Raw genomic sequence first — 26,652 nt, forward strand, 5'->3', positions numbered from 1 at the left:
TTGGTGGAGAGGGGCGGTCCTGCTTCTTCTCCTCCTCCTCCTCCTCCTCCCGCCGCCAGCCGAGGCGGCGCGGCCCGGCCCGGCCCGCTCCCTGTGCTCGTGGCGGCTGCGGAGCCGTGGGGGTGGGCAGGAGCCGGCGGCGATGGAGCACTGACCGGGAAGGTACCGGCGGGGGGGCGCGGGCAGGATGCGACACGCGGAGCGGGTGACTCAGCCCGGGGGGGAAGGGGCAGTGTGGGCTGAGCTGGCGGCGCCTAAGGGCTCCCGTGAGTCCCCTGGCCGGTTTCCTCAGCGCGGGGCCGCCTCCCCAGCAGCCGAGAGGCTCCGCGAAAGGGAGGTTGGTGGGGGGGGGCACTGCCGCGTCCGCCTGGCCCCGCTGCTGGGGAACAGCGGGGGCTGCAGCCGACCGGGCCCCGCCGGTCCCGCCCTGCGGGTGCCACGAAAAATATCTGTATTTTTCTCTGCTAATACACGCTGTAGTCTGTGGTGCGGTTCTGTTCGCGGGAGCTGCCGCCTCGGTGGCTGTCCATCCGCTGTGGTTCTGGTGGGGGAAGGAAGAAATCGTAGGACGGCAGCGTGAGGGGAGGGAGGGACCTCCCCGCACTTCCATATTCCGCTGGTCGTGGCGTGGTCGGAGCGGTGGTTCCCCGCCGCGGGTGGTGGGGCTGGGTCACTCCCAGCGGCCCGGGACGGCGCTGGGGAGGTTTAAGGACAAGCCGAAGGCTGTGCCGCGGAGCTGAACGCGGGGGACCGTGAATTCCCGAGCGCCCGGCCCGGCTGCGCTGCGGAGCCGTGTTGGCTCTTCCCAGCCGCAGGAGAGCGGGCTCTGACCGAGTCTGGGCGGGGGCAAGGAGGCCTTACTCCTTACCAGAATTCCTGCCGGTAAAGTTGTGCCTGAAACTAAGACCTAATGTCACTTCTAGAAAGAAAAACTTTTGTAGTCCAGTTGAAAAGTTGTCGAAGTAGCAGTAGTTACACAGTTGTTGGCTTTAACCGCGTGTTAGGCCGCTGTAAAGGGTCTGGAGCCCAAAGAGGCTGTAAATATGCCCAAGGTTTGCAGCAAGCAAAACCGCAAAAAAACCCCGTAAAAGATGAATTTTAATGCCTTTGTTTTATTAGAGAGAAAACTTGAGGAAATTCAAATGAGACACACCACTGGCTCCCCCTGTGTTACCACATCTTATAAATACTTAAAATGACTGCTGAACATGAAGCTTTTTTATAATTGCTGATTGTTCCCGTGGTTAGCATCTGTAGTTAAAATGCCTTGAATGCTTTCATTATTGAGGTATAGCTGGATCGCAGCTACACACTTTGGCCACGTTTGTATTGTTAATTGGGTAGTCTTGCCCACTTGAAGTGGGTTGAATTTTTTTTTCTGCCTCCTTTACACTATGAAAACAGTCTTTACTCCCTTTTCCCCTAATAAATACTTAAAAGCACATTTGACAGTAAATTATTTTGATGCGACATACCTTTATGACTTCACTGGTAAGGAACTGCATCCTTTTAATTACTGTAAGATGAGTTTGCCACCTGACATGGTGTACTGCTTAACAAAAAATAATCTCTAAGTAAGACAATACTTTCTGCACAGATGCATATTAACTATTAACGTTATCGGTTTTTTTATAAATAAACTTGCTTTAATGACATGCTTGATGTTATAGCCAAGTGCATTTTGCCGTGGATATTGTGAATTATTAGTACTATTAAAATCACCATTCAGTTTTGCTTTTGAAGTGTAACTGGCTGGTTAGGTAGATACATGGTGGAAAAGCTACCTGCTTAAGTAAAGCCATGAGGCAGGAGAAGCTATTTTATTAGTTTTCTCAAGAGGCTCATTCAAATATTTTATGGCATTAATTCTCTTCTAGAATTGGCTAGTCAAGATGAAACTGAGAAATGGCTATATGATAGAAGTTGAAATTTTAAATACACTCATGAGGCATTTAGAACATTAGTAGAACAGATTGACATTGCTGTTAGCAATAACAAGGGAAGAGAATACATGTTGGAGTCACGTTATTTTTATTAGCAAAATTTGTCACCTAGGTATAAATCATCTGACCAAAAAGATAAAAATGTACTGATACCAGCAGGTAAATATGCCAAAAAAATGCCTCTGTATATTAAATAGTTGTGTAACTCTGGACCAGACCCTAATCAAAACATGCCAAAAAAAAAAAAATTTCCCTGCAGTATTTTGCCTTTTTTTTAGTCTGGCTCTTCTGGATGTTGATTATGGGGAAAACAGATTAGGGGCTGCGGATACAGAGGGAGAAGACTCAGCATAGCAAACTTAATCCCTAAAGATTCTGCCCCTGAGGGGGATCACTGTGGCTAAGGCAGTCTGTGAGGCTTGGTGTGCCAGGAGTCATCACTTTGTTCCCGACTTTCTGGTTTCTGTACTGCCAAAACCTGCAATTTTTTTTGTATGAACTCAATTTTACTTATTAAATTTCTTTTCATTATGCATAGGGTATTCTGTCTTGACTTTTCTAATAAAGTCTGTTACCACGTTAAATTTTGGGCTCTCCTTCTCAGTTCTGCTTGCTGTTGCTTGTCACTGTGCCACCTTTCTTCCCGTGGGGGAGGGTGAACAGTAGAGTGCACGAGACACAATACTAAGAAATTAGAAGTTCTACCTATGGGTATGTAGGCAGCTTCAAACCACAGCTCCTTTCTATTTCTTCTCTTCCTCTTGTCTCTTCCTTTCCCCTACCTCCTACATACTTACATAACAAGGCCTGATTTCAGGCCTAATTAACTATATTACCATGGGGGGGGAGGCGGGGCAGAGAACTGAAGGATAGATGGATTTTTGTCCCCTCTTGTTATTTAACAGCATCCTAGTATTTGACAGAGGAGTTTTAATTTTTTTTAATTCTCTGCGTTTTACTAGAGTATTGCAGAACAGCCTATAGCGGCAAGCCATCTTTAGAACTTTTGTCTAGCTCACTTGTTAATTTTACACTGAATTTTCTAAATAAAAATCATTGCCAGTAAATCAGCACCCATTGGTAGGAACAGAAAACTTTTGTTAACAACTTAGGGTGGTGTGTTTTGTGGTTAATTTCTAAGACACTTGTATGTGCTTGCTTTAGAAGAAAGACCCCCTAATGACTTTGCCCCCACCATGGGAAATACATCATAAGTGGGTATATGAAGCATCTTATCTGTATTGGAGTTAAGTAGAGATTATTTTTTTTTTTGTAGTTAGGTTTGTGGTGGGGAAAAAATCAGTGGCCTTTCATTTAAGGAGTAGATTTGTGCTTATGTCATATCTTGCTGAAACTTTTGCATGCTTGAAATTTGAATTTAAGCCTTTCAGCTGAATACTATACATAATTCCATCTTTCTGTTAACTAAGTTCTCTTTTCAAGAGAGCTGAAATATCTGGAGACTAAAGTTTTTGTATTCAGTATGAAATACAGTACTGTGAAAAGTTGATTGAAGGACTTAGAATTCCAGTATTTGTATTGGAGCATTCATGTTTAGTTGGAGTACCTTTTTTGAGGTTTGTGGGCCACCTTGTATCATTGTTGCTGTCCTGGTTTTAAATTCTGTTGTTCTGCTGAGCAAATAAAATTTCTCTATTTGCAGATGATGGTATTTTGCCCTCTAGAAGAAGTGGGCAAAGCAGTTAGGAACAGGAAAGAACGAATATAGCAACCGACATGGATGAACAAGCCCTTTTAGGGCTCAACCCAAATGCTGATGCAGACTTCAGACAACGAGTATGTAATTAATTTCCTCTTCTCTCTAATAACGAGATGGTATTGCAGTGCAAAAATCTAATGTATTCATGGGCTGGGGCGGGGTTGTTGAGTTTGTTTTGTGAGCCAAATATTTGGGGTTTGTGGTGGCAAGTACGAAGCAAAGTCATGTTGCAGACATGTATGCTGAGGGGTATGTATTATCAATTCTGTTACATTTCAGTTTGATTGCAGTTAGCATGCCTAGAATTAATTTTTCTGGACTCTGACTGTTTAAGTTTTTTCAGTTTTTTGTACTTATTGCTCAACTCCTTACATAGATTCTCATAGAATGAAAACCAGCCACAGAAAACAATTTGCTTGAAACTAGCCTGTTGACTCTTAGGTGTTTTTAACTATAGTTTTAATGGATTACCTAGGTTTAGTGTCTTTTTAATAAAACATGTGGGTTTAATTGTAGTGAAGCTTGTGTTATTGTAAAGTAGGTTAAGAAAGTAATCATGATATATGGGTAACATTTACTGCATAAGAGATGATCCTATGAAAAGACATCATTATTTATTTAAGTATTTATTGAGTAATTATCTCTGCTAACTGATTACCATGTTGATTTAACCGTCTACAAGATAACTTCTAGTAAAATCTTCCAGGAATGAGGCTGTTAATACCATGGTTTTGTGTTCATAAAACAAATCCTGGAATGTTTAAAACTGTTACAATTTTGGTTTGATTTGCTAAGTAGCCTGTTAAATATGTTGGTTCTGTGTATTTGTCCTTTTTAAAAGGATGGATATAGCTAATCTTTAGTGATCTGTCAATAGACTATCACTAAAATTGGAAGCTTTTAACTATGACCTTTTAACTATGCTGTCTCTTAAGTTTTGAAATATTTTATAGCAGAAGGGGACCTAGCTTTTTCACAGTCATGTAAGATGTAACATAAGGGAAGTGTCAAACCATTTCTAGTAATATAATACATTAAGTATAAGAAAATCACTAGTACTGACTACAGGAAGTGAATTCTTATTTTAGACCTTAGTTCTGAATAATTACTTTGTGAGATAACTGTGGTAAATGGAAACCTTTATAAACTATTGCAAAAAGCAGCCCTGAAAAATATCCAACAGCCAAACCTCCCCTTGAAATACTTGCATTCGTAGAATTGAAATAATGTTGTTAATCTAATTTCTGCTTCAAAACTTGCTTTACTGTTCTGTATCACAGGCCACACTGAGCCTTAAAGCAATTAAATCAAATTAATTGTTGTCAAAAGCTGTTTAGGAGTCCTGATAAGTAATGTGATTATTTAAAATTTGGTAGAGGTTTTCTTGATTTCTGTAGAAGATTCATATCCCCTAACCACCTGACAGTTGTCCAGGTGGTTAGTGTTTGAATGTTTTTTGAGCTTGGGATGTTGAATACAAGCAAAGTGGTGCAACAAAATAGTGAATTGTTTTCAGTGAAAAATCTAAATTACCATTTCTTTAGAATGTGTGGAAGGAATTGTAACTTGGATGTGAACTTCCACCTAAATGGGAAAGCCCTGAGCAAGCTGCTCTAGTCTAACTGTGTCTCTGGAGGTTCCATCTAACCTCAACACTTCTGTTTCTATGATTCAAGTAACAAAATCTTTGTATTGAATATGAAGTGGAAATGGATACCTATGATACTGGTATTTGGAAAAAAAACCACTCAATGTTAAGGTGATCAGGGAGCCACTGGAATGTATCCAAATACTGTTGGTTTTTTGAAGAAGAGCTGTTTAAATACAAGGGCAAGTGTGAATGAGATGTATTGCTATGTGCTTTGTTCTTTTTAAAGTGAAACTTACCTTGATTTTGGCAGGCACTAGCCTATTTTGAGCAGCTCAAGATATCTCAGGATGCTTGGCAAGTCTGTGCAGAAGCATTAGCTCAGAGTATATACAGGTAATGTAAATAATAATTTCTTATTGTCATTAGTAATATGTGTGGGTCTGATTTAGCTGTGCAGCATAATAGGCAAACCAAATTGTTGAAAGTTAATATGGTCTTTGTACTGTTTTTAATATCATAGTTGATCTGTGGCCTCTGTATAATGCCTTTCAAGGAAGAGCAATGTATACATTAAACTCCATATTAATTTAATAGCCTAAAAATTGCTGATTTTTGAAATTCTGGGGAAAATAAGTGCTGAGAATTGCCCCCTCTGAAACTCTAGAGTTTATATGCAGTAATCTCATAAGTAGTTCCTTGCTTCTGTTCTTTGGAGTAGGCCATCCCATTTTTCAAGATAAAAAGAATGTGTAATCACCACTATTTTTGCACAGTTGGGTATTTACATCAAAAATCCTAGGTTGTCACTGTTTTACGGAATAATTCAGTTTGGAAGGTAATTGAGGGGTGCATATCTCCTGAATAACAGCAGTAGTTTACAGTGAATGCTGTTTTGTAAGTGATTTATCAAAACTACTGACTCCATCAGAATGTGCAGTAATTAAAGCCACATCAGATTAGAAATTACAATCTTTAAAAAATACATTACGGTTGTTGCAAGTTTTAGATAATAAGATGAAAAAGCGGTGTGGGTAACAGAGCATGTGGAATGTCTATGCTTAATCTACACTTCAGTTTGTCTTTACTTTTGATTTTTAAGATGCAGAGTACAACTTGCACTTAGTGTAGTAGTGGGCCTCAAACATACTATTGAAGCCTGACAGATTTTTGTAAGAGCAGGATACAATAGGTATTGTAGTTTTGTTTGTCCAATACTGAAATCAAACCATAACAAATAGGTGGATATAGAAAAAAAGACTAATATCAAACATAAATATTAGTTTAACAGTTGCTCATTTCTACCAGATTGACTGCTCCACTATTTGTCGTTTTTGCTTTGAAGTAACAGTAGCAGCAGGTTTGGTTTTTTTCTGGTGCCAAAGGGGCAAGCTGATTGTAGTATTTGAGGAATTTTTTCTTCACAGAAATGTGTACCATATTGTACACAAATGGGTACTATTATGTGTACCAGTAACAGAATTTTCTTTTCTAGTGATGATCACATCAAGTTCTTCTGCTTTCAAGTTCTGGAACATCAGGTTAAGTTCAAGTGAGTAATTTTACTTGATACCATCCATATACATCCATTTAATTTTTTCTTTTTATTCTGCTTGCAAATAAACTTAAAATGGTATCTGTTGCCTAGTTGTGGTTGATGAAGTGTCTGTAGTCTGGTGCAGAGTGCTGTCTTGTATTTCTTTACCTTTCCTTGGAGAGGTTTTTGAGCAGTGTGCTCTGCTCTCAGCTCGTCTAACACATCTATGGCCCAACACAGACCCAGTTAGCAAGGACTGCTTGAAACTTAGCTATTCCTGTCTGGAGATTGAGGCCTTACTCTGTACTCTCACTGATTTTTGCAGCTGTGCTCTGTACTGAGTCCTGGCCTTCAGACAGAGCCCTATTCATTCAATAACTGTGGCAGAGATGTTGAGAAAATAGTCTTTTCACTGAGTGGTGGTTTCATAGAACCATAATTCTAGGGAAAAAATACTTTTTAATAATATGAATGTCATTGCACAGAACTGTATTTTTTTCTCACTTTGGGTTCCTTTGGTCTGGAGTTGGGCGTCATAGAATCTTTGTACTATTTTTAATGTCTTTTTGACTGCTTGTAATACACTGATCGGATGAGGCGTTTAGATAGGAATAAGATGTATTTTGTGACTGATTTTTACAGTTTGGTATGAGTGCAAATGTTAGACTTTTTTATTTACCCAATTTTATGTCACTGTCCACTTTTCTCTGCTTGCTTCACTCTTGTCACCTGCTTCCTGCAGTATGTTTTCTTTTGTTTCCTCATACTTATTTTCTTTAAACGTTTTTGGTGGAGTGTTTTTTCTTTTTTCTCTTTAATAAATAGTTGGCTGTGACAAGAACACTGGAGTCCCATTCAGCAGTCATTCCTATTAAGGACTCTATAAGCCTGTAACTAACTCTCTTTGCAATAGAGTATTCTCAGCTTCACTAGTCCAGGCAGAGGTATGGCTAATATTTGAGGTGGGCTGGATATAATGTCACAATTTGCCAGGACTCTTATGTATGATATAAACCAGAATTACTTCCTTAGGTTTTTTGACGTAAGTCTGATAGTAAATGTAGTGTAGGTCAGATCAGTGAAGAACCTCTTGTACTCAATAGTGATAGTCTTCAATGTGTAGTGAACAAGTTCAGGCATATAGAGGTGTCTCTTCCTTCTCCCCTTGGCCTATAGTAAAATACTTATTTTTATCAGGGTCATAAGTTCTATCCCTGATAGAGCAGCTTTCCTGCAAAATTTCAAGCTTCTACTCCAATATAGGAGGTAGCAATGCCTCAAAATGTGATACATTACTGTGGGTAAAATGTTTTTATTGTTTCTGCCTTTGAGTCAGAATTTTAACATACAAATAGCTTTGTAAATTGCTGTCCTAGAAACTTTACATTTACATTAATGTGGAGCATTGCATACCATATAAAAGTTTTTGCTTTGCTGAGTGTTGGTGCTTGCTGTGTAGCTCAGTTGTGTTTTGACCTCAGCATTTTTTTGTTTCAGATACTCTGAACTTACTGAAGTCCAGCAGCAGCTAATTAGGGAAACACTCATAACATGGCTGCAAGCACAGGTATGTATGTTCTTCACGGCAGTCTTACATGTTAGGCTTTTAGGCTAACATAGGGCATTGAGTGTGGACTAAATGTTTAATCAGTTGTTTGAGTTCAAAGATGGCTTCCTGAACATTTTTGGTATCTATCTGATTGTTAAAAGTTTGTGAAAAATTTTTTAAATCAAGTGTTGTAAAGAAGTCCATGCCTGAACTTAGTATTAAATATATAACACTTGAATGAGATAATAATTGTGGTTTAATCAATTATGTGTGTATTGAAAGTTCCCCTTTAGAGAGGCATAATACAGATTCCTGATGTTCCTGAGTGTCTGGAGGAGGAGCAGGCCTGCTACTTATTTTTCTAAGACCATACTGAGTGAACTCCTGTCTACTGCTGGCAGATGTTTATCACTCCTCTGTGATGTTAGTTAGTACTGTGGCAGAGTATGGACTATTCCTTCTTGTGGAATGGGTTACTGTAGCCAAACTTGTAGTATCAGCCCCACCCAAGAGTTTTCAGCCAGCAGAAGTGTCCACTGGTTTGCCCATACCTGCCATTATACAGCTGTCATTCCACTTCTGCACTGAAGATAAACATAGTTGCCGTGCAGAAGACTTAACAATAGGAAATGGAACATAACACAGCTTTCAAAAGAACAGATCATTATGAAGTGGATGAAATTGCTTTTCTCTTTGAGACAAACTGTTCCATTTAGGAGTTTCTAAAAAGAAAAGGAGAAGAGATTAGTAGTGGTGGATTTTTTTTTCCATAGATTTAGGAACTTTACCTTACTATTCGTAGCACTAACATTTGACACAGGTACAGGCTAGCTACAAGAGGACTGTAACTTTCACCAAACTGACAAATGACCTTTTAGTCTTTGAGTAGTTGTGGTGGTTTTGCATGGGAGGCATTTATGGAAGACACTTAATGTCTTGGTAGTGAATGAAAGGCTTAGGACTGTATCACCTGTAGAAAACATTTTCCCTATTACAGGACACTTTAGCCATTTTTTCTTCAAATTCCTTGGAAGGGTAAGGTTTTATTTGTTGGTCTCAGCCAGGAACAGAAGTAGTACATTAACTACTACAGAGAGATCAACAAACCCATAAGATTCTTCTCTAATTTATTAAGAATATACAGATGAAATGTCTTGTTTCTACCAGATGCTGAATCCCCAGCCTGAGAAGACTTTTATTCGCAACAAAGCAGCACAAGTCTTTGCGTTGCTTTTTGTTACTGAATATCTCACAAAATGGCCCAAGTTTTTTTTTGACATTCTGTCAGTAGTTGACCTTAATCCACGAGGTGTGGATATGTACCTCAGAATCCTGATGGCTGTTGATGCTGAGCTGGTGGACCGGGATGTTGTTCATACATCAGAGGCAAGTTATTATTTTGCATTAACACTTGTTTTAAAATTTTTAAGTTCTCTTACCTTAATTAGAGCAGAAGGGTTTTAGATATGCTTTTTTCCTGTGGCAGCTCCACTTTAGACACATTAGGTGGTTTAAATTCAAAATATTATGTTTAGCTTTGTTGTTTAATGCTTTTTATGATTTCATACTTTTCAGCTAATACTTTTTTTTGCTTGAAAGCTTGCAAACAAAAATTAATCAACCGAGTTTGCCAATGTAATGCTAGACTGATTCATTTTAAAATGTTAATGTTTTCTAGTGCATGTTTTAAGGGGTCCTAACCCCTTAAAGTTCAATCAATGATTTAGAGAATTGTTCTTCTTTTTCTGCCTTTTCTTTCAGTGTTCAGGCACTGTGGATAATTAAAGGGAAAACTTAGGATATTTTGGTTTTATTTGTTGGAAAGGAAAAAATATTCTTTTTGGGTTTCTGATTTATCTTGTTATGACACATGGTGTCTGACATCTGGATACAAAATTGCTACTAATTTGACAAGATGCTAATCTGTGACAAGACTGATTTTATCCTCTTTCCCTATTGATAGGAGGCTCGTAGGAACACCTTATTAAAAGATACTATGAGGGAACAGTGCATTCCAAGTTTGGTGGAGTCGTGGTACCAAATCTTACAAAATTATCAATATAATAACTCAGAGTTGACATGCCAGTGCCTTGAAGTAGTTGGAGCTTATGTATCCTGGATAGATTTGAGCCTGATAGCCAATGAAAGGTAAGAAGGTTTAGATGGAAAGAGTTTGCAAAAATCACATTGGCAGTGTGCTGACTGTATAGAATGAAATATATAAAAGTCGTTCAAAGATGACTTTTAATTCTGTCTTTGGAGTTTTGGGAATTTTAGGAGAGTGATTGCTTTTGCAAGCCAAGCTGATATACTAGCCAAACTAAACACTACTCAGTTTGCTGTGTTCTCTTTAAAATGCATAAAATGTTGAGTTCTGTCAGTACAATAGAAAAAGAAGAATTGTAAAAAGAGATCATTGTGAATATGTGCACAAATAATATAAAGCTTCTATACAATGTTACTTTTTATATATAAAGCTGAACTATTTTTTCTCTGAAGGTTTATAAATATGCTGCTAGGTCACATGTCTGTGGAAGTTCTCCGGGAAGAAGCCTGTGATTGTTTGTTTGAAATTGTAAATAAGGGAATGGACCCAATTGATAAAACAAAATTGGTTGAGTCTTTATGTCAAGTATTGCAGTCTGCTGGCCTCTTCAGTATTGATCAGGTTTGTGTATTGATTTTTAACAATAGGAATGAGTCATAGGTTTCTGACAGTTCTTAAATAAGCTGATGCACAGAAAATTATAAAACAGTCCATAAGTTAGAGGGAAGTACCTGTGCTTCTGCATCAAAACTGAACACCTCTTACAGTTTTCTCATACTTAAATTTAAGACATTGTTATTAATGTTCATTATTAATTTGAACACACAGGGTTTCATTCTAGAAGCAAGGTATGATGTAACTCCCCTGTTCCTCTCCTAAAGCATGTTGTGCTTACTGTTATTACTGCTTCTGTGTTTCCTTGTCTTGAATCTTCCCTCCTGAATAATGATTCTGAAATAGGTGTTGTAGGCAAGATAGCTGATCTAATGTCTCACCCTAAAAGATTCTATGCATAATTAAGTAGGGGAAAGAGCTTTTTTAAGGACACATATGCTGTTTTGCACGTGTGCACCATCAAACATGAGGCTTGAAATGCTTATCTGTAAGCTGGAAAAGTATACCTACTAACTAAACACACATTTTCTGGCACTTGCCTTGTTTAAAGAACAGTTGTTCACTGCCTGCTGTGGAGAAAGAGCAACCAGTCCTTATGAAGCTGTAGTTCTTAGATTGCAAGGCTTTTACCTCTTACTTTTGAAACCTTTCTCAAATTTGTATTCCTACTAATAAAAATCTTACCTCAGTCTTTCTTAGGTAGACTTGTTATTCTTTCACTTTTGTATAGTTATGGCAGAGACCAAAACGTGTCATTGAGGTGGCTGCTTTAGGGGTATTTCTTGATTCTGATCAATGCATTTCTGCAAAGGAAGCCAGAAATATTTAATATTAACTCACTCTAACAGGCAGTACTGAAAGGTACTTGTTATCAGTATTTCTGAAGTGAGCTGCAGCTGGTAATTCTTTCAAGTTTTTTCATAAAAATATTTTCCTCTTATACAGCCTAGAATTTATGGTAGGCATGTGCTGCTGCTTTTTTTTTTTTTTTTTTTTTTGATCCTGCTTATTGCTGGAGAGAAGAGAGAAACAAACAAATCTGAAGAGATGAGGCAAGCTACTGTTGTTTAATGGAGGACAGATGAATCTGGCATTGCTTTAACTTTTTTCTCTCTCTATTCCCAGGGGAAAAAGAACCAATTGTAGGCAATTGGTAGTTTCCAGCTAGGAGACAAGTGTTGATTTAAGTCTAAATACTAGACATGGGTATTACAGTCTGTAGTCTTGTATTTAAAAATAAGCTCTGTTAGTATTTTTAATCAGGTGTCTTTTCTTGCAGGAAGATGATGTGGATTTTCTGGCCAGGTTTTCTAAGCTGGTCAATGGGATGGGGCAAGCATTAATAGCTAGTTGGACTAAACTGATAAAAAATGGTGATATGAAGAGTGCTCAAGACACTCTACAAGCTATTGAAGCAAAAGTGGCCCTGATGTTGCAACTTCTAATTCATGAAGATGATGACATCTCTTCTAACATCATTGGCTTTTGTTACGACTACCTTCACATCCTGAAACAAGTAAATATGTCTGGATTCAATTGAACAATTCTGACGTGATTTCATTTGATTTTTCTGTGGATGTCTCATACTTTGTGCAAACTGACTTGCAAAATAGGTTTTTTGACTAATTAGCATTCCATTTCTTTAGTGCCTGTGATCATGCTATTTCTGTAGTGTTGTTTAGAGATCTGAAGGAGTTGAGTTAAATCTTATGTTAAGGGGAAAGGCAGGTCATATGACTGTTCAAAAAGCAAATCTTTCTCTTAGACAGTAATGAAGGAGTTAGAATACAAAAAAAATAACACTTGAATTTTATTTTCCAGCTTTCTGCACTTTCAGACCAACAAAAAGCTAATGTAGAGGTAGGTTTTTCTTTTACTACAGATTCTATACTTCAAGGACACATTAGATAGGAATATTTCATTTTGCTGAAACAAGTCATATTTCATTTTTATGCCTCAGTGTGTATGCAACAGTAATTAAAAGTGAAGACTTAAAAGTAAGGACAGTGTGTTCCATCTTTTGCTAAGTAACTACAGTTGTTTCTTTAAATAGTAAGCCTATATTGAATTGTGTATGAAGATGAAAGCTATTTTAGAGCTGGTCTTCCCAAACAACCCTTAAGCATATGCTGGTAAGCTCCTCTGCAGGCTATACTGTTCAAAGAATATTCTTAAATCAACCTGGAAGAGTTGTTTCCTTGAAGTTTTTATTAAAACCTGCCCTAATTCCAAAGGATTGGAAGAAATCTAGGAAGGATTGTCATAAATATAACTCTTAATAATGTAAGTTAAACTTAAGAAAGAAGCAACAATTGAGAGATAACAATTGTAATTATGAACAGTTGTATGTTAAACATTACACCAAATATACATTAAGCTCAAGTAGATAATAAGTTTATATATAAAACATGTCCAATTTTGGAAGTAGTAAACTTATATGGATTTTTCAGCCCAGTCTGCACCAATGTAGATGTACTGATTTGGATGTTGAACTGGTTAGATTGGTGCAGTTATTTCGTAAGTTCATACAGCTAACAGGTTTGATTCCTTTTCCTTTACAAAGAAAACTGAATTCTGTACCTGTTCTAACATGACAAGTTGAATTTGGATAACTGGTGTAGAGTATCTTGACTGCCTTTTGTCTAACGTCTGTTTAAATTGGATTAGGTAACACAAAAAGAGAACTATGGTAATAACACTGAATCTTTTTATTTTTTTGACTACTGTTTGTTGTTACAGCTAGATCAAATGATGTTACTACTGCAGTACACATAACACACTAAAAGCTGGAATATGTTACTGCCCTGAAATACATTGGCTTAAGTTGCTTTCATACTGGAGATTTTCATGTTGCAAATATTTCTTAATTTTACTGAGTACTTCTTGAGGATTTGTGTTAAATGGAGAAACAATCATAACAAATTTTTTTTTCATTCATCTCATTAAATGAAAATAATGGAAAATAGTCTAAATCTTATTGTTGTTTGCTTTAAGCTTTAAATTTTGTGCTCAGCAGCATTCCTTTAAAGTTTTGCATTTTAAAGTTTACACTTTCAACTTGTTCATTATTTGAACAGGAAAAAAAGGGGGCTTGTTTCTTGTGCCTCTGAAGTTCCAAAGTTTTTTCTCATCAGCAGGATCACATTTTTTACTTCTTAGAATGACAGGTCTTTCTAAACGTTTTTGGCTACAAGTGTATTGCATTCACATTTTGCAATTATTTTAATTCTTAAATATCATGTTTTACAGAGAAGCAGACACTTCTCACAGGTCATGGTGACACTTGGTGCCAAAGTATCTATTTCTGCAAGATGACCAAGTATTTCACCTCAGTAACATAGGTTTAATTCATTGGTCCATTTTGGTGATGAATTTCAGGTTTTGCAGTTCAAATGACAAATAGTAATCAAGTTTTATTTGTGAAAAGGTATTTTGTTTCATTCAGACTTTAGTAGAGCTAAGGTCAAGCCTTTATAGCTGCTTTAGGATGTACCAACAGTCCCTACTAAGGTTACATTGTGCTTCATTGCTCTAGTTGGTCTGACACCCTGCTGCTGCAAGTTACAGACGAAGTGCAGAGAGACCTTCCCATTGAGTGACAAGGTGCAGAAAGGGCCCCCTTGCTTTCTGAACTTCACAGAGAGGAGTCTAGGTGCAGCTGGATCCAGTCTTTCTCCCAGACTTAGTCAATGGTTTATGTATAAAGGATTGTGTGGGTGTAATTGAAGCTTTTTGCAACTTTGTTCTGCAGGATTAAGGATGGCAAACCAAATCCATAAATGATTGATTTTACTGATATTGATGATAATGATTAGACTAAAAGTCTCAAGTCAGAAGTATTTACCACATGCAATGGGTACTAGTTATAGGCACTACAGTATAGTGCACTGTTTCTTGAAGCAATGTTGAAACAGCAGTGTTAAACATGGCAAAACAGTTATTGAATAGAGATGGATGTTACACACACCAATTACTATGAACTATTAGAGAAGCTGATGTTATAGCTAAGCTGACTTATCCCTTTAAAATAGTATCTTGGACAACCTGTTTAGTTTCCTCTGCCTAGCTCAGTCATCTTGGTTGTTTTCCATGTGAACTGAACAGCGCAAATTACAAGCAGGAAGTAAAGCTAGATAATACTATCAGAGACTGAGAGCTCCAGAAGGTCTATGCTGTCTGGAATAGCATCTGTATATTGTTTGGATACAATCTTTCTGTTTTGATTTGGACTGTTAACTTCTGCTAAACCTCCGAAAACAATAGTTTAAAAGTGATTAAAAATATTTGTAAGCACAACACTAGCTTCAATATTTTCTTTACTGTAGTATTTTAACAGTTATTTCTTATAACTTATCTGCTTCTATGCTTACTGTTCTGTTTTTATCTTAGGCAATCATGCTGGCTGTTATGAAGAAGTTGACATATGATGAAGAATATAATTTTGAAAATGAGGTATTGTGTTGTAGGAATAAACAGACACATTCAACTTAGTTGCATGTAGTAAAACTTGCTCACACTTAAAATAAGTATTTTTCATAGACTAAAGATTTAAAGAAAGCAAGGGTCCACAGGCTGAGTTTTTTTCTGTATGGAAAGCTTCTAGGCATGTCTGCATAGAGGAAAACAACATAGTCAAGGTATATCCAAGCCAACTGAGTTCACAATATTTGTGGCTGTGTTTGTACACAGCTATTCCAAGGCAAATACAGCTGTGCTGATGACTAAACATAGCTGATGAGGTGGCTTGTTCAGTGCAAATTTGCATGTTTCTGCATGTCACTTCTGTCTTGCAAAAATACTGTGTAATGAAACTCTCAAAAGATGTGCTGCTTGAGCTACTGGAGATGGTCAAACCTTGCAAAAATGAGCTATTGGTTGGGGTAAGGTCTTTGATTTCATTTTCCTTCCATGCTTAACATCTCTGTCAGCCTACAGTAATGACTATGTGAGACAGACTTACTTCGTCCCAGGCTGTTGAGAGAGCGATAGTCTTAAAAGGATTAACTTAAAACTGTATCCAGTCCTTCACAAATGTTGTCAGTCCAATTTTAAAACTAAGCTAGATGCTAAGAAAGAATGTCTTTGAGGAGTGAGTCAATTTTTAAGAATTGGGTCAATAAGGCTTTGCCAAGAGCATTTTCTTTCTTGTACTTTTGGCGGGTTTTCATTTTGGAAAGCCCTTTTAGTATGTTTCTGGACTGAATGCAGTGGATCTCAGCATACTGTATCCAGCTATAAAGGACCCTGCTGTTATGTTGCAAGAGCACTGGATGACATTATTGAATTCTCCGAGTGTGCTATACTGGTTTTGTATGTACATGTTTTTGCTGTAGGTGCAATTGTCTAAAATGGTTGTGGATGAATTTAAACATGAAAATAAGGACTTTACTGATGTGAAATTTTTTTTGGTAGGGTGAAGATGAAGCAATGTTTGTGGAGTACAGAAAACAGTTGAAACTGTTGCTGGACAGACTTGCTCAGGTTTCACCAGAATTACTGTTGGCATCTGTCCGCAGAGTTTTTAACACTACACTTCAGTAAGTTGGGGTTTATAACTTGTTTTGTATTAAACCTTTTTGGGGTTTGGTTTTTATTTTTCTTTTGTAAACCACCAGTCTCTAGTAAAATGTGTGATGCAGCAAGGTGAAGTCAGTTGACAAAATGAGCTCGTTACAACTTGATAAATACAGCTTTCTATGATCTGTTACTCTTTAGAAAGAAAAAGTTTTGTAACCTTAAGTGGCAGCTTTTCTTTCCTAGATTTTTGATCTTTGTCACTTACCTAAACAGCACCAGCTGTTTGGAGAGGTGTTCACTTTGCTACATCTCATAAGTGTCCTTGAGGTGTAAATATTATGTATTACTTTTGTCAGAAAAACAAGGTTGGATGGCAGAAAAAAATCTAAGTGAAGTATTTTTGTAAAAAATACCCATAGTAGGTCTAATCCTGGAATCCGCAATATAAAGAAACATTGCTAGTTCCCTGGCTAGGAGGACAGTTTTGTGTATACAAATAGAAATCCAGTATTGTTTGTGGCTACCTTGTACCTTAACTGAGTCTCTTCTTATGTTAAGCTGAATGGCTTGTCCTTGTGCCATAGTAGGTGGGTTTGTGTCTAAATAAGCACAATAGAAATCTGTAGCTTTCAAGCAGAAACTGGCAAAAGAATGTTGGTGTTGATCTGATGAGGAAGTGGTATTTTAGAGGATAAAGTCTCTCAGAAGCATCCTGGATAACTGCCTGGGCCTTTCAGTGTTTTCCTTAGTTTATATTGTTTCTTAGTATGCTGTGCATCTGAAGAAGGTGCAAAAGAAAATATTAACATGGTATAATTGTTATTTTTTCATAAGGTACTAAAGACTAACATGACCTTCATATTCTTTCTCTAGGAACTGGCAGACTACACGATTTATGGAAGTAGAAGTGGCAATAAGGCTGCTGTATATGTTGGCTGAGGCTCTTCCTGTATCTCATGGTGCTCATTTCTCTGGTGATGTTACTAAAGCTACAGCTTTACAAGATATGATGAGAACGGTAAGCACGTCTTGAGCTGTTTAAAAGTGCCACTAAAGCCTAGAATGTTTCAGTTCAAATAGCTCATCATAATTACCAGCATGTCACTTATGTTGCAGTTAGATTTTATTAACAGCTAAAATACTAACATGCTAATGCTTTTATTTGTAGCTGGTGACTTCTGGTGTTAGTGCCTATCAACACACATCAGTGACCCTGGAATTTTTTGAAACGGTGGTTAGATATGAAAAATTCTTTGCTGTTGAACCTCAGCACATTCCAACTGTACTAGTAAGTTTCATCTCATTTACGTTTTTAACTAGGTGAGACTAGTTAAGTTCTTTAGACTTAAGAAATTTTCCTATTCTCCGAAGGTCCCTAAGGAAGCCGAGTTTCTTAACTTGTTCGATGACTAGATTTTTCCCCCTGCTTTGTTTAGACACTCTAAGATTGAGATGCTTTATTGATTGCAGATGGCATTTTTAGATCACCGTGGTCTTCGTCATACAAGTCCCAAAGTACGGAGTCGAACAGCTTACCTCTTTTCCAGATTTGTCAAGTCTCTTAAGTGAGTAAATAAATGTATCCAAATGGCACTGAATTTACTACATACAACACTTCTGTATGTCCCAGTTGTCATCGGAACAGGCTGGGCTTCAGATGGACTGCAGTGAAGTAAGATACCAAAACAGTGCTCTAGCAGTGTCATTCTACTGTGTAATACTGAGGTATCAGTGAAAATACTTGCCACAGAACAAAGAAGTGTAATACATATGCCTAGTTTATTTTATTTTATTTATTTTCTACTTTTTCTCAGAGAAGGAGAGCTGAGTGTGAGTGGATCTAGAGACTTTTGAGAGTAACTATTCCCTGTCCATAACTAAATTTTCAATTGTTTTGGAATTTATACTGATGAAGTTTACTTCAGTGTATGAGTCCTTTGAACAGTCCTATCCTTTTGGTCTTACTTCACAGGCATGTATTTTATTTAGAGACAGAAGAAGCTCAGAGATGGCTCAGATTTCAGCATGCTTTTATTTTTTTCAACTGTTCAAAATACTTCACTTAAATGATGCATATTTTAAAAAAATGAGGGAAAGAAAGAAATGGCTATTTCCTAATATGCCATGTATTTATTTGGCCTACCACTAGCATCATACCTTTAAGCCAGATTTTTCTACAGCAGTGCTTTGATATTTAAAGGGGATTCCTATATGGAGAAGGCAGTTTAGCATCTTACTTCACAGCTTATATAAAGTATCTTGAAACCTGTAAAAATGTGCTTCTAAGTAGTGTTGTGTACTTGTGTTTTACTTCAGTAAGCAAATGAATCCCTTTATTGAAGATGTTCTGAACAGAATACAAGACCTGATGGAACTTTCTCCACCTGTGAGTATTTGCAGTAGGTTTTTGTAATGAGTGAGGCTTGCACTTATCAATGTGCTTGAGTACTTGCTGAATTGTAGACTTAGCATGCAGACATTTAAGCACAAATAATTATCCTGCTTTTTTGGTGTGAGATCACTTGCACACCTTACTTTTGTACCTAATTGTAATAATCTTGCTTATGTGGGTTTCTGGAAGTATAGGGTAGAGATGGGTATATAGAGAAGGCTGTACATTTTGAGAAGACAGTCTTGATAGAGGACACTTAGTGAATTATGTCTGTTATCTTCTGTTTTAGGAAAATGGCTACCAGGCACTGTTAAGCAGTGATGATCAACTTTTCATTTATGAAACAGCTGGAGTGTTAATAGTTAACAGCGAATACTCTGCCGAAAGAAAACAGGTTCTGATGAGGAATTTATTGACTCCACTGATGGAGAAGTTCAAAGTATTGTTAGAAAAACTGATGATGGCACAAGACGAGGACAGACAGATGGCACTGGCTGACTGCCTCAATCATGCTGTTGGGTTTGCTAGGTAGGTACAGCACAGTAACACTATATGTTTCTGGTTTGAGTAAAAGGGAAATACAAAGCATTTACTGGAAGAAGGAACTGAGTTTTCTACTCCATTGACCTAGAAAATCATCAGCGTTTGTGGAATTTCTTGTGATAGTTGAGAAAATAAGTTAAGTCCCCTTAGTCTGCTTTGGATGTATATACAGAGAATATTGAGCAAGTTCATAATGAATCTATTTCTTTGCTCAAAGAATTCTATGGAGCTAGTATAATTGTATGTTCTTGGTAAATTGTTAGATTTTAATTCTCAGAAACTACCAATGTGAGATGCTACTTCATATGAAAATACTCTGTTCATTACTTCCACTGTCTGGTTCCCAGTTCATGAAATGGAGTATTGTAGATTAGTGCCTGGGTTGGAAAGCATTTGTTCTCAGTGTTACTGCTTCTTCATTGTACTGGAATGTGAGCTTACGTAAAACTTGATGTGTGCTTTTACAGCCGAACCAGCAAGGCTTTCAGCAATAAGCAAACTGTAAAACAATGTGGCTGCTCAGAGGTTTATCTGGACTGCTTACAAACATTTCTGCCAGCTCTCAGTTGTCCATTACAAAAGGAAGTTCTGAGAAGTGGTGTCCGCACTTTCCTTCACCGCATGATTATTTGCCTAGAGGAAGAAGTTCTTCCGTTCATTCCTTCTGCCTCTGAACATATGCTTAAAGATTGTGAAGCAAAAGATCTTCAAGAATTCATTCCTCTTATAAACCAAATAACAGCTAAGTTTAAGGTATGATAGTGCATAAGCTTTTCAGGGTCAAAGTGTTGCTGAGAGATCTTCTTTTCTAGTTCCAGGAAAACAGTTGTGTTAGAACTCTCCCTAAAAATTAATAAATGTATTCTGAAGCTGCTGTTGGTAAACATTGTCTTTGATCACAGTCATACGTTGCTGAACTCACAGTGATTAAATGACTGATTTTTTTTCTTTGATTAGTCTTAAATGTTTATATTTTGTTTAATTTTTTGGATTTGATATTTTAAAAATACTATTTGCAGCACAGCTTTTTTTTTATTGACACAATAAAAACTTCATGCTCTCCACTGAAGTTTTAAGCTAATGTTACAAATTAGCTTACAAACACACAAGCTTTGAAGTGAATTCTCATCTTTTATAATGACATTTCCAGAAGATAGAGACACAGAAATATCAAATATATGTATAAGGAGGAGTATAGATTTATATTGGGGATAACAGTAGATAATTTAAAATAGTCCATGAAAGATGAGGAAGGTAAAAGAAAAAAGTCACAGGAGCAGGGTGGGACAAATACCATGTTCAGTTGTAATGTTTTAAGTTTGTATGTTACAGTACTATTCTTACTATAACATGGTAAAATAAAGATCCTAGCTTCTACAGTCTCACCTCGAATACTTTGAAGGCATAGTAAAGAGAAGATAAAGATAAAATCTTGCTTCAGCATTAAGAAATTAACATATGAGTTGCCTCTTTGTGGAATTCTGACGTGACTGAATAGCACACGCCTTCAGTTTTTCAATTCATAATTAATTTAGTGCCCTTACATATATTTCTCACTGTAAGTGTTGTGACAAGCTTATTCTGTAATGTCAGTAGGAAAACTTTAGTAATCCTTAAAGAAAAGTTCTATAAAAGCTGGCCTGCTGCCACTTTTAACATCTTAGAGATGGTATTTCAGGAAATTTGAAATTGTCTGTCTGAACAGAAGGATGAAAAATCATGAAAAACCTTTTCCTACACAAAATAAGGCTAGACAGGACTAGATATTTTTATGCAAAAGGCTTAAATTAGGTGGTGTGTAAGTCAAGGTGCAGTAATGTTCATGGTGACCCTGATGCAACTTGCTGTGTTGTAAGTAATTATATGAAATTACTGACATTAAAAGTGGATCCAAACTGAGAATTCTAACAAGCCTTTAAGTTTTAACTTCTTAATGTTCAATTTCTCTTTTTGAGCTGACACCCTCTTCTGATCTTCACAGACACAGGTTTCACCTTTCCTGCAACAGATGTTTATGCCACTACTTCATGCTATTTTTGAGGTGTTGCTCCTTCCAGCAGAAGAAAATGACCAGTCTGCTGCTTTAGAAAAACAAATGTTACGGAGGAGTTACTTTGCTTTTCTGCAGACAGTAACTGGCAGTGGAATGAGTGAAGTCATAGCTAATCAAGGTAAGGAATTCAGTTTCTCAAAGGATAGTACTATGGTTATTCTCACCTACATTTTATGTAAGTAAATTATTGGCCCAGTTCCTGGCAAGTACTACTAACTGTCTTACAGTAGAATGGTTTAATGGAAATACTGTGTTCAGCTTGCCTGATTCAAATTACCTGTTATACAGGAATTTGGGGTTGTGAAATCCAGCTATAATAGGCTTATTCTTCCTATTGATCTTTTGAGCTTAATGTGAAAAGTATCACGTGTATCATTGTCTTTTTGCATCATTGTATTTGTCTGGTGAATTGGAGATCATACAATATATATGAATGTATAGCAGTGTTCAGACTGCTGGGCAAGACCACTCACAGCTGCCACTATTCATTGTGTCTGTTTTTGGAAGGACACATCAGTAAATCCTGTAAACTTTTGTTACTGTTGCCTGATCTTGTTATCTATGGTAGAAGGCATCATGTGACTTAGTATACATGTAGTTATCAGGTTTTCCTCACCTTTACTGGCCGGGTGCAAATTAGTTATATTTCACAGTGGGAATTTGAAGTCAGACATCTAGTTGCTTGATACTTTAAGTGGTTCTTTCTATTTAAATTCCATCAAAATGGATAGGGACTTCAGAAATTTTAAAGTGACTCATCTGGTAAGTGAAGCTCAGAATTCCTTTCCCCTGTCCTAAAATGGTGGTGATACTGCTGGGAAAGGAAAAAGTAGCATTAAGTAGTGAGAGCTTTCTTGAAAGAGGCACTTTTTAGTTGTGATGGGCCAAGAAATTTTTAAAGGGATCAAACAAATAAGCATAAACACAGCACAGAAATTTTAAATGTGTGAAAAATATCTTGTCATATGTTGTGAGATAAGCTAACTACTTCAGTGCTGCTGACTTTTAATTAACACTTCCAAGTTAGGTAGCAAGAACAAAATCTGTATTTGTAAATGGGTCAAAGTACTGCCCTCACCTTTGTGTGTGTTAAAGGCCAGAAGAGCAATTTAAATCTCCAAACTGTAAAAAAAAAAAAAAAAAATTAACCTAAATAAGAGTTGTCTTGCATCGTAGGGGAAACTATCCAAAAAAATTTGATATTTGTGCAAAAAAGAGCTATTTTGAAGTTGAAGCATGTCTTCCAGGTCAGTATTTATATAAAGCAGTGTATGAGTACCAAAACATCTTAGGCTGCAGTTTGAAGTGACAAGTTCATCTTAATGTGTTTAAGGTGCAGAGAATGTGGAACGTGTGTTGTTCACTGTCATTCAAGGAGCGGTGGATTACCCAGATCCTATTGCACAGAAGACTTGTTTTGTTATTCTTTCTAAGTTGGTGGAGCTCTGGGGTAAGAATGTCTTTCTAGAATTCCTTTCCATCTGCTACTACCCATGAAGAAGTAATAGAACTTGAATTTTTTTTTTTCCTTTTTAGGAGGTAAAGATGGACCAGTAGGTTTTGCAGACTTTGTCTACAAGCACATTGTTCCTGCATGTTTCTTAGCACCTTTGAAGCAAACGTTTGATTTAGCAGATGCCCAGACAGTACTGGTGTGTATTATGGATGGTTTTTTTGCATTAATTCCTGTGAGGCAGATTGAAGCTAACAAACCTACAATAACCATGGGGTATTAAAGAGTGTCATCTCAGAAATAAAATCCCTTAGGTTTTGTGGAATTTTTTCACATTTAGGTATCTGTATGATTAATTATTGAATATTGTGGTAGTGTATCCTGTAGTGTTTACCTAGGCTCAAAATCAATTGGAGATCTAAGTATTTAACATTGACCTGCATTACTTACTAACTAATGTTCAGTGAAAGCAAATACATAGAGTTGGCTGTTCGGTAGTTCATTTTGGATTGAGCTGTGCAGAAGTTTTTTTGATTGGAGTGGAACAAAACCTGCAAGGTCGACTTGGCATTGTGTTGAGGGGAAAATGAAGGGATAATGGCATGAACTAGCCCTTGTTTTGGGTCTCATTAGGGTCTTTAGCTTTGAATAGTGAACCAGTATACCAATGCAACAGTGTAATGCTCTGCATTATATTTCAGGCTTTATCAGAATGTGCAGTGACGTTAAAAACAATTCATCTCAAAAGGGTAAGTTTCATCATATTTCACAGGGAATAATTGTCATAGGTTTCTTCCTAGTGGTTTTATCAATTTCCAAAAGTTAGATACTAACAGGATGATCATAATGCTGTGCATTGATACAGGATCAAGTTCTACCTCTTGATAAATGCAAAATACCGACTCTTCATTAAGAAGAAAAATCTGCTCACTTTGTTGCTGTTCTAGTTCCAGGATAACTTACATGAATTAGTAAAGTGCTGAAAGTTATCTGATGAATATAGGTAAAGAAAACAAAAACTGAAGTGTTAATCAAAATGTTTGTTTTGCTCAAAGGTTTGGGCATTTCATTTTATTATTGCTTAGTTCACTGCAAATTACATAGTCAGTGTTACAAGAGGAGAAGTACTGTGTTCATCTGCGCTTGGCTACTGAATTTTGCAATGGGAGTAGTATGGTAAAGCAGTAGGCAGATGCTAATACCCAATTATTTTATTTCTTCCAAATGTCAGATAGTGAAATTAGAGCTGCCTTCATAATTAACTATCTCTTACAGTCAACATGTAACAAATTGCTTGGCTCTATTTTAATTCTTACTTCAGTGCAATTTTTAATGCAATTTCTTCTGTGTAACAGAAGATACCAAATTGCAGTAGAACCTTTAATGCCAAGATAGAGAAATGTTTTTTTTTGCTAACAGCTGAGAATAACTTAAACATTTGAGAAGCATTCATTTTCTGTAAAATGGTGATGTAGGCCACCATACAGTATAGGGCTATGGTTTTTCCATCTGTAAAAAAATATGCATGAAGAAAATGTGTATTGCTTTTCTTTAGGGTCCTGAGTGCATTCAGTATCTTCAGCAAGAGTATTTGCCTTCTTTGCAAGTAGCTCCTGAGATAATCCAGGTAGGAGTTCCTAAAAGAATATTTGGAAAACTCTTTAACAATCATAAGTGTTAAATAGGGAGAAATGGGTATTTACAAAGTTAACCTTCTTTCATCCCACAGTAAAATTTACTTAGTTATTGCATATGAGAAAAGGATTAATTCATCATAAGGAGTAAATATACTGCAAGGGTACCTTGCAAAAAAAAAAAAAAAAAAAGTCCATTGCATGTAACTGTCTAAATAATCTTCCTACTTTAATTCAAACTTTAACTTGAAGATATCCTTGTAGATAGTCCTATTTCTGTCTCCTCAGCTAAAAGTGAATAAGATATACTGTATTTGAAAAAAAAATCCCACCAAACAAATAGTTTTTTACCGTAGAATGCATTTGGACTCTCATAGCCTTTTACAAGTTTTTATCCATAACATGCTTTTCTTCAGTTGTACATTAAGGAAAATACAAATTAATATCAATGGCTTTACATATGAATGTATCTCAGGTTGTTTTGTTGCTTCACTTAGTTACTTCTTAGTTATTTCTTTGTTCTCTCTTACAGGAATTCTGTCAAGCACTTCAGCAGCCTGATGCTAAAGTTTTTAAAAATTACTTAAAGGTATAAAGATTTTTTTTTCTTTCAATAGCTTTTAGTTGCATTTGAACTTTATCGTACCATTCAGTGATAGCAGTGACTTGAAGTAAAACCAAAATACTGAACTATTTAGTAGTTTTTAGCTATTGGAAATCTCCAAGTAGCAAAGCAGTTAATAGGAAAGACAGAGCAAACAACCACAAACCTACATCTATGAAATAGTCACTGAAGAATATAATGGCTGAAGAAGCAATAATGTGATGCTATAATTGTAGAGAATGTCAGAACGGATCATTTTTGAGGGTGTGAGCATAAACAAAGAAACAAAGCACGTCACACCCTTAAACTTAATGTGTTAAACACAAAAATGAGCTCTGTAAAATTAATCCTCTTATACCTCAAGCATTCCATATCTTACATTTCCTTGGTTTTAATTTTTTAAAAATAATTTTTTGCAGGTTTTTTTCCAGCGAGCCAAGCCCTAAGGAAAGTACTGGAATCTCATGTACCTGTTTCCATAATGCAGAACTCTGGTTGTTAATTTATAAAAATGCTAACTCTTGTGCCATTCAAACTGGTTTTGTTTATAAGAAATGTTGCTTTGTGCTCACATCAGTATGTACTTTAACCTTCCGCAAAAAAGAAATGCAAATTCCCCACCTGTGTCTCAGACAGGAAGGTATGTGACAACATGAAAAATTATCTGTATACACAAACTTTTATTATGTATAGGATGAGTTAAGCTTACACTGTAACACATAGAGCAAGGAAATTACACTTATTTTTTAAATTAAATGAATTAAATGTAAAAATACCTTCAGACCATAGCAATGGTTATTAAAATGTGTACATTTTTGATACGGAGTAAAATGTTTTAATAAGACACAAAATTCATTTGTTCATGTATGGTGACATGAAAATAAAACAATCAAAGTCCTTCTTGTAGATAGTCATTTTATTGAAGTTGTCTTAATGATAAAATATATATATACCTCCTATAAAACAGATTGGTGTAATAAATGATTTCACTTCAAAGTAGCATCTGGTTCTATCCTTTTTTTTATAAAAATAATAAAATTTGATGCAGTGAAATGTCTAAGTCTCTCTGAATCATTTTTGCATGGGATTTATAATACTTTCCTCCTGAACTAATGTCCATAGTAAAAAGCTGACTTAGTGTAGCGTAACACTGTAGTGTTACTCTAGTGTAATCAGATGAGCATTTTTCCTAGACTCTAGTGCCGTGTTCTTCATTCACTTTAATGGAAAAATAAATGGGAAGGTGGGTCAGAAGCAGCTCCAGGATCAGAGCATTGTGATGTTTTGAGCATACTGCCATTTTCATTTTTCACTAAGGGAAGAAAGTACCTTTGCTACCTTCAATAGGACAGTATTACTTTTGTAAGATTTTGTTCCTGATTTATGTGTTTAATCAAAAGTTTCTTGTGAATTGATTTGTTGTATCACAGAATGAGTGCTTGTTGTGCTGTTCATAT

At 36.6% G+C, this 26,652-nt stretch overlaps 1 protein-coding gene across 3 annotated transcripts; it reads left to right on the plus strand.

Moving 5' to 3' along the window:
- XPOT (exportin for tRNA) lies at positions 1-26,250 on the plus strand. 3 transcript variants are annotated; one of them, XM_068190119.1, is made up of 26 exons: positions 1-162; positions 2,548-2,654; positions 3,607-3,740; positions 5,565-5,647; positions 6,747-6,803; positions 8,286-8,355; positions 9,505-9,723; positions 10,301-10,485; positions 10,837-11,005; positions 12,279-12,515; positions 12,821-12,859; positions 15,389-15,451; positions 16,412-16,536; positions 17,390-17,534; positions 17,685-17,804; positions 17,987-18,081; positions 18,833-18,902; positions 19,198-19,436; positions 19,919-20,204; positions 21,433-21,622; positions 22,838-22,954; positions 23,041-23,156; positions 23,659-23,706; positions 24,513-24,584; positions 25,124-25,180; positions 25,615-26,250. In XM_068190119.1, exons 3-26 carry the CDS (start codon positions 3,681-3,683, stop codon positions 25,639-25,641), a joined length of 2,889 nt encoding a protein of 962 aa, XP_068046220.1. In that variant the 5' UTR covers positions 1-162; positions 2,548-2,654; positions 3,607-3,680; the 3' UTR covers positions 25,642-26,250. The 3 variants fall into 3 exon arrangements, with proteins under 3 accessions (XP_068046220.1, XP_068046222.1, XP_068046221.1); XM_068190120.1 differs by lacking the exon at positions 2,548-2,654 and having other exon boundaries at positions 7-162; XM_068190121.1 differs by lacking the exons at positions 22,838-22,954; positions 23,041-23,156; positions 23,659-23,706; ... (1 more) ...; positions 25,124-25,180; positions 25,615-26,250 and adding an exon at positions 22,681-22,831.
- Positions 26,251-26,652: the final 402 nt, after the last annotated feature.

The sequence above is a fragment of the Anomalospiza imberbis genome, chromosome 5, assembly GCF_031753505.1.
Source record: "Anomalospiza imberbis isolate Cuckoo-Finch-1a 21T00152 chromosome 5, ASM3175350v1, whole genome shotgun sequence".
Lineage (NCBI taxonomy): Eukaryota > Metazoa > Chordata > Aves > Passeriformes > Viduidae > Anomalospiza > Anomalospiza imberbis.

Bases quoted from the DNA above. Each gene is read 5' to 3' on its own strand.
- XPOT (XM_068190119.1), top strand. From the start codon at position 3,681: ATGGATGAACAAGCCCTTTTAGGGCTCAACCCAAATGCTGATGCAGAC. The intron at 17,805-17,986 runs GTAAGTTTCATC...TATTGATTGCAG, and splicing joins AGCACATTCCAACTGTACTA to ATGGCATTTTTAGATCACCG. The intron at 21,623-22,837 runs GTAAGGAATTCA...AATGTGTTTAAG, and splicing joins TGAAGTCATAGCTAATCAAG to GTGCAGAGAATGTGGAACGT.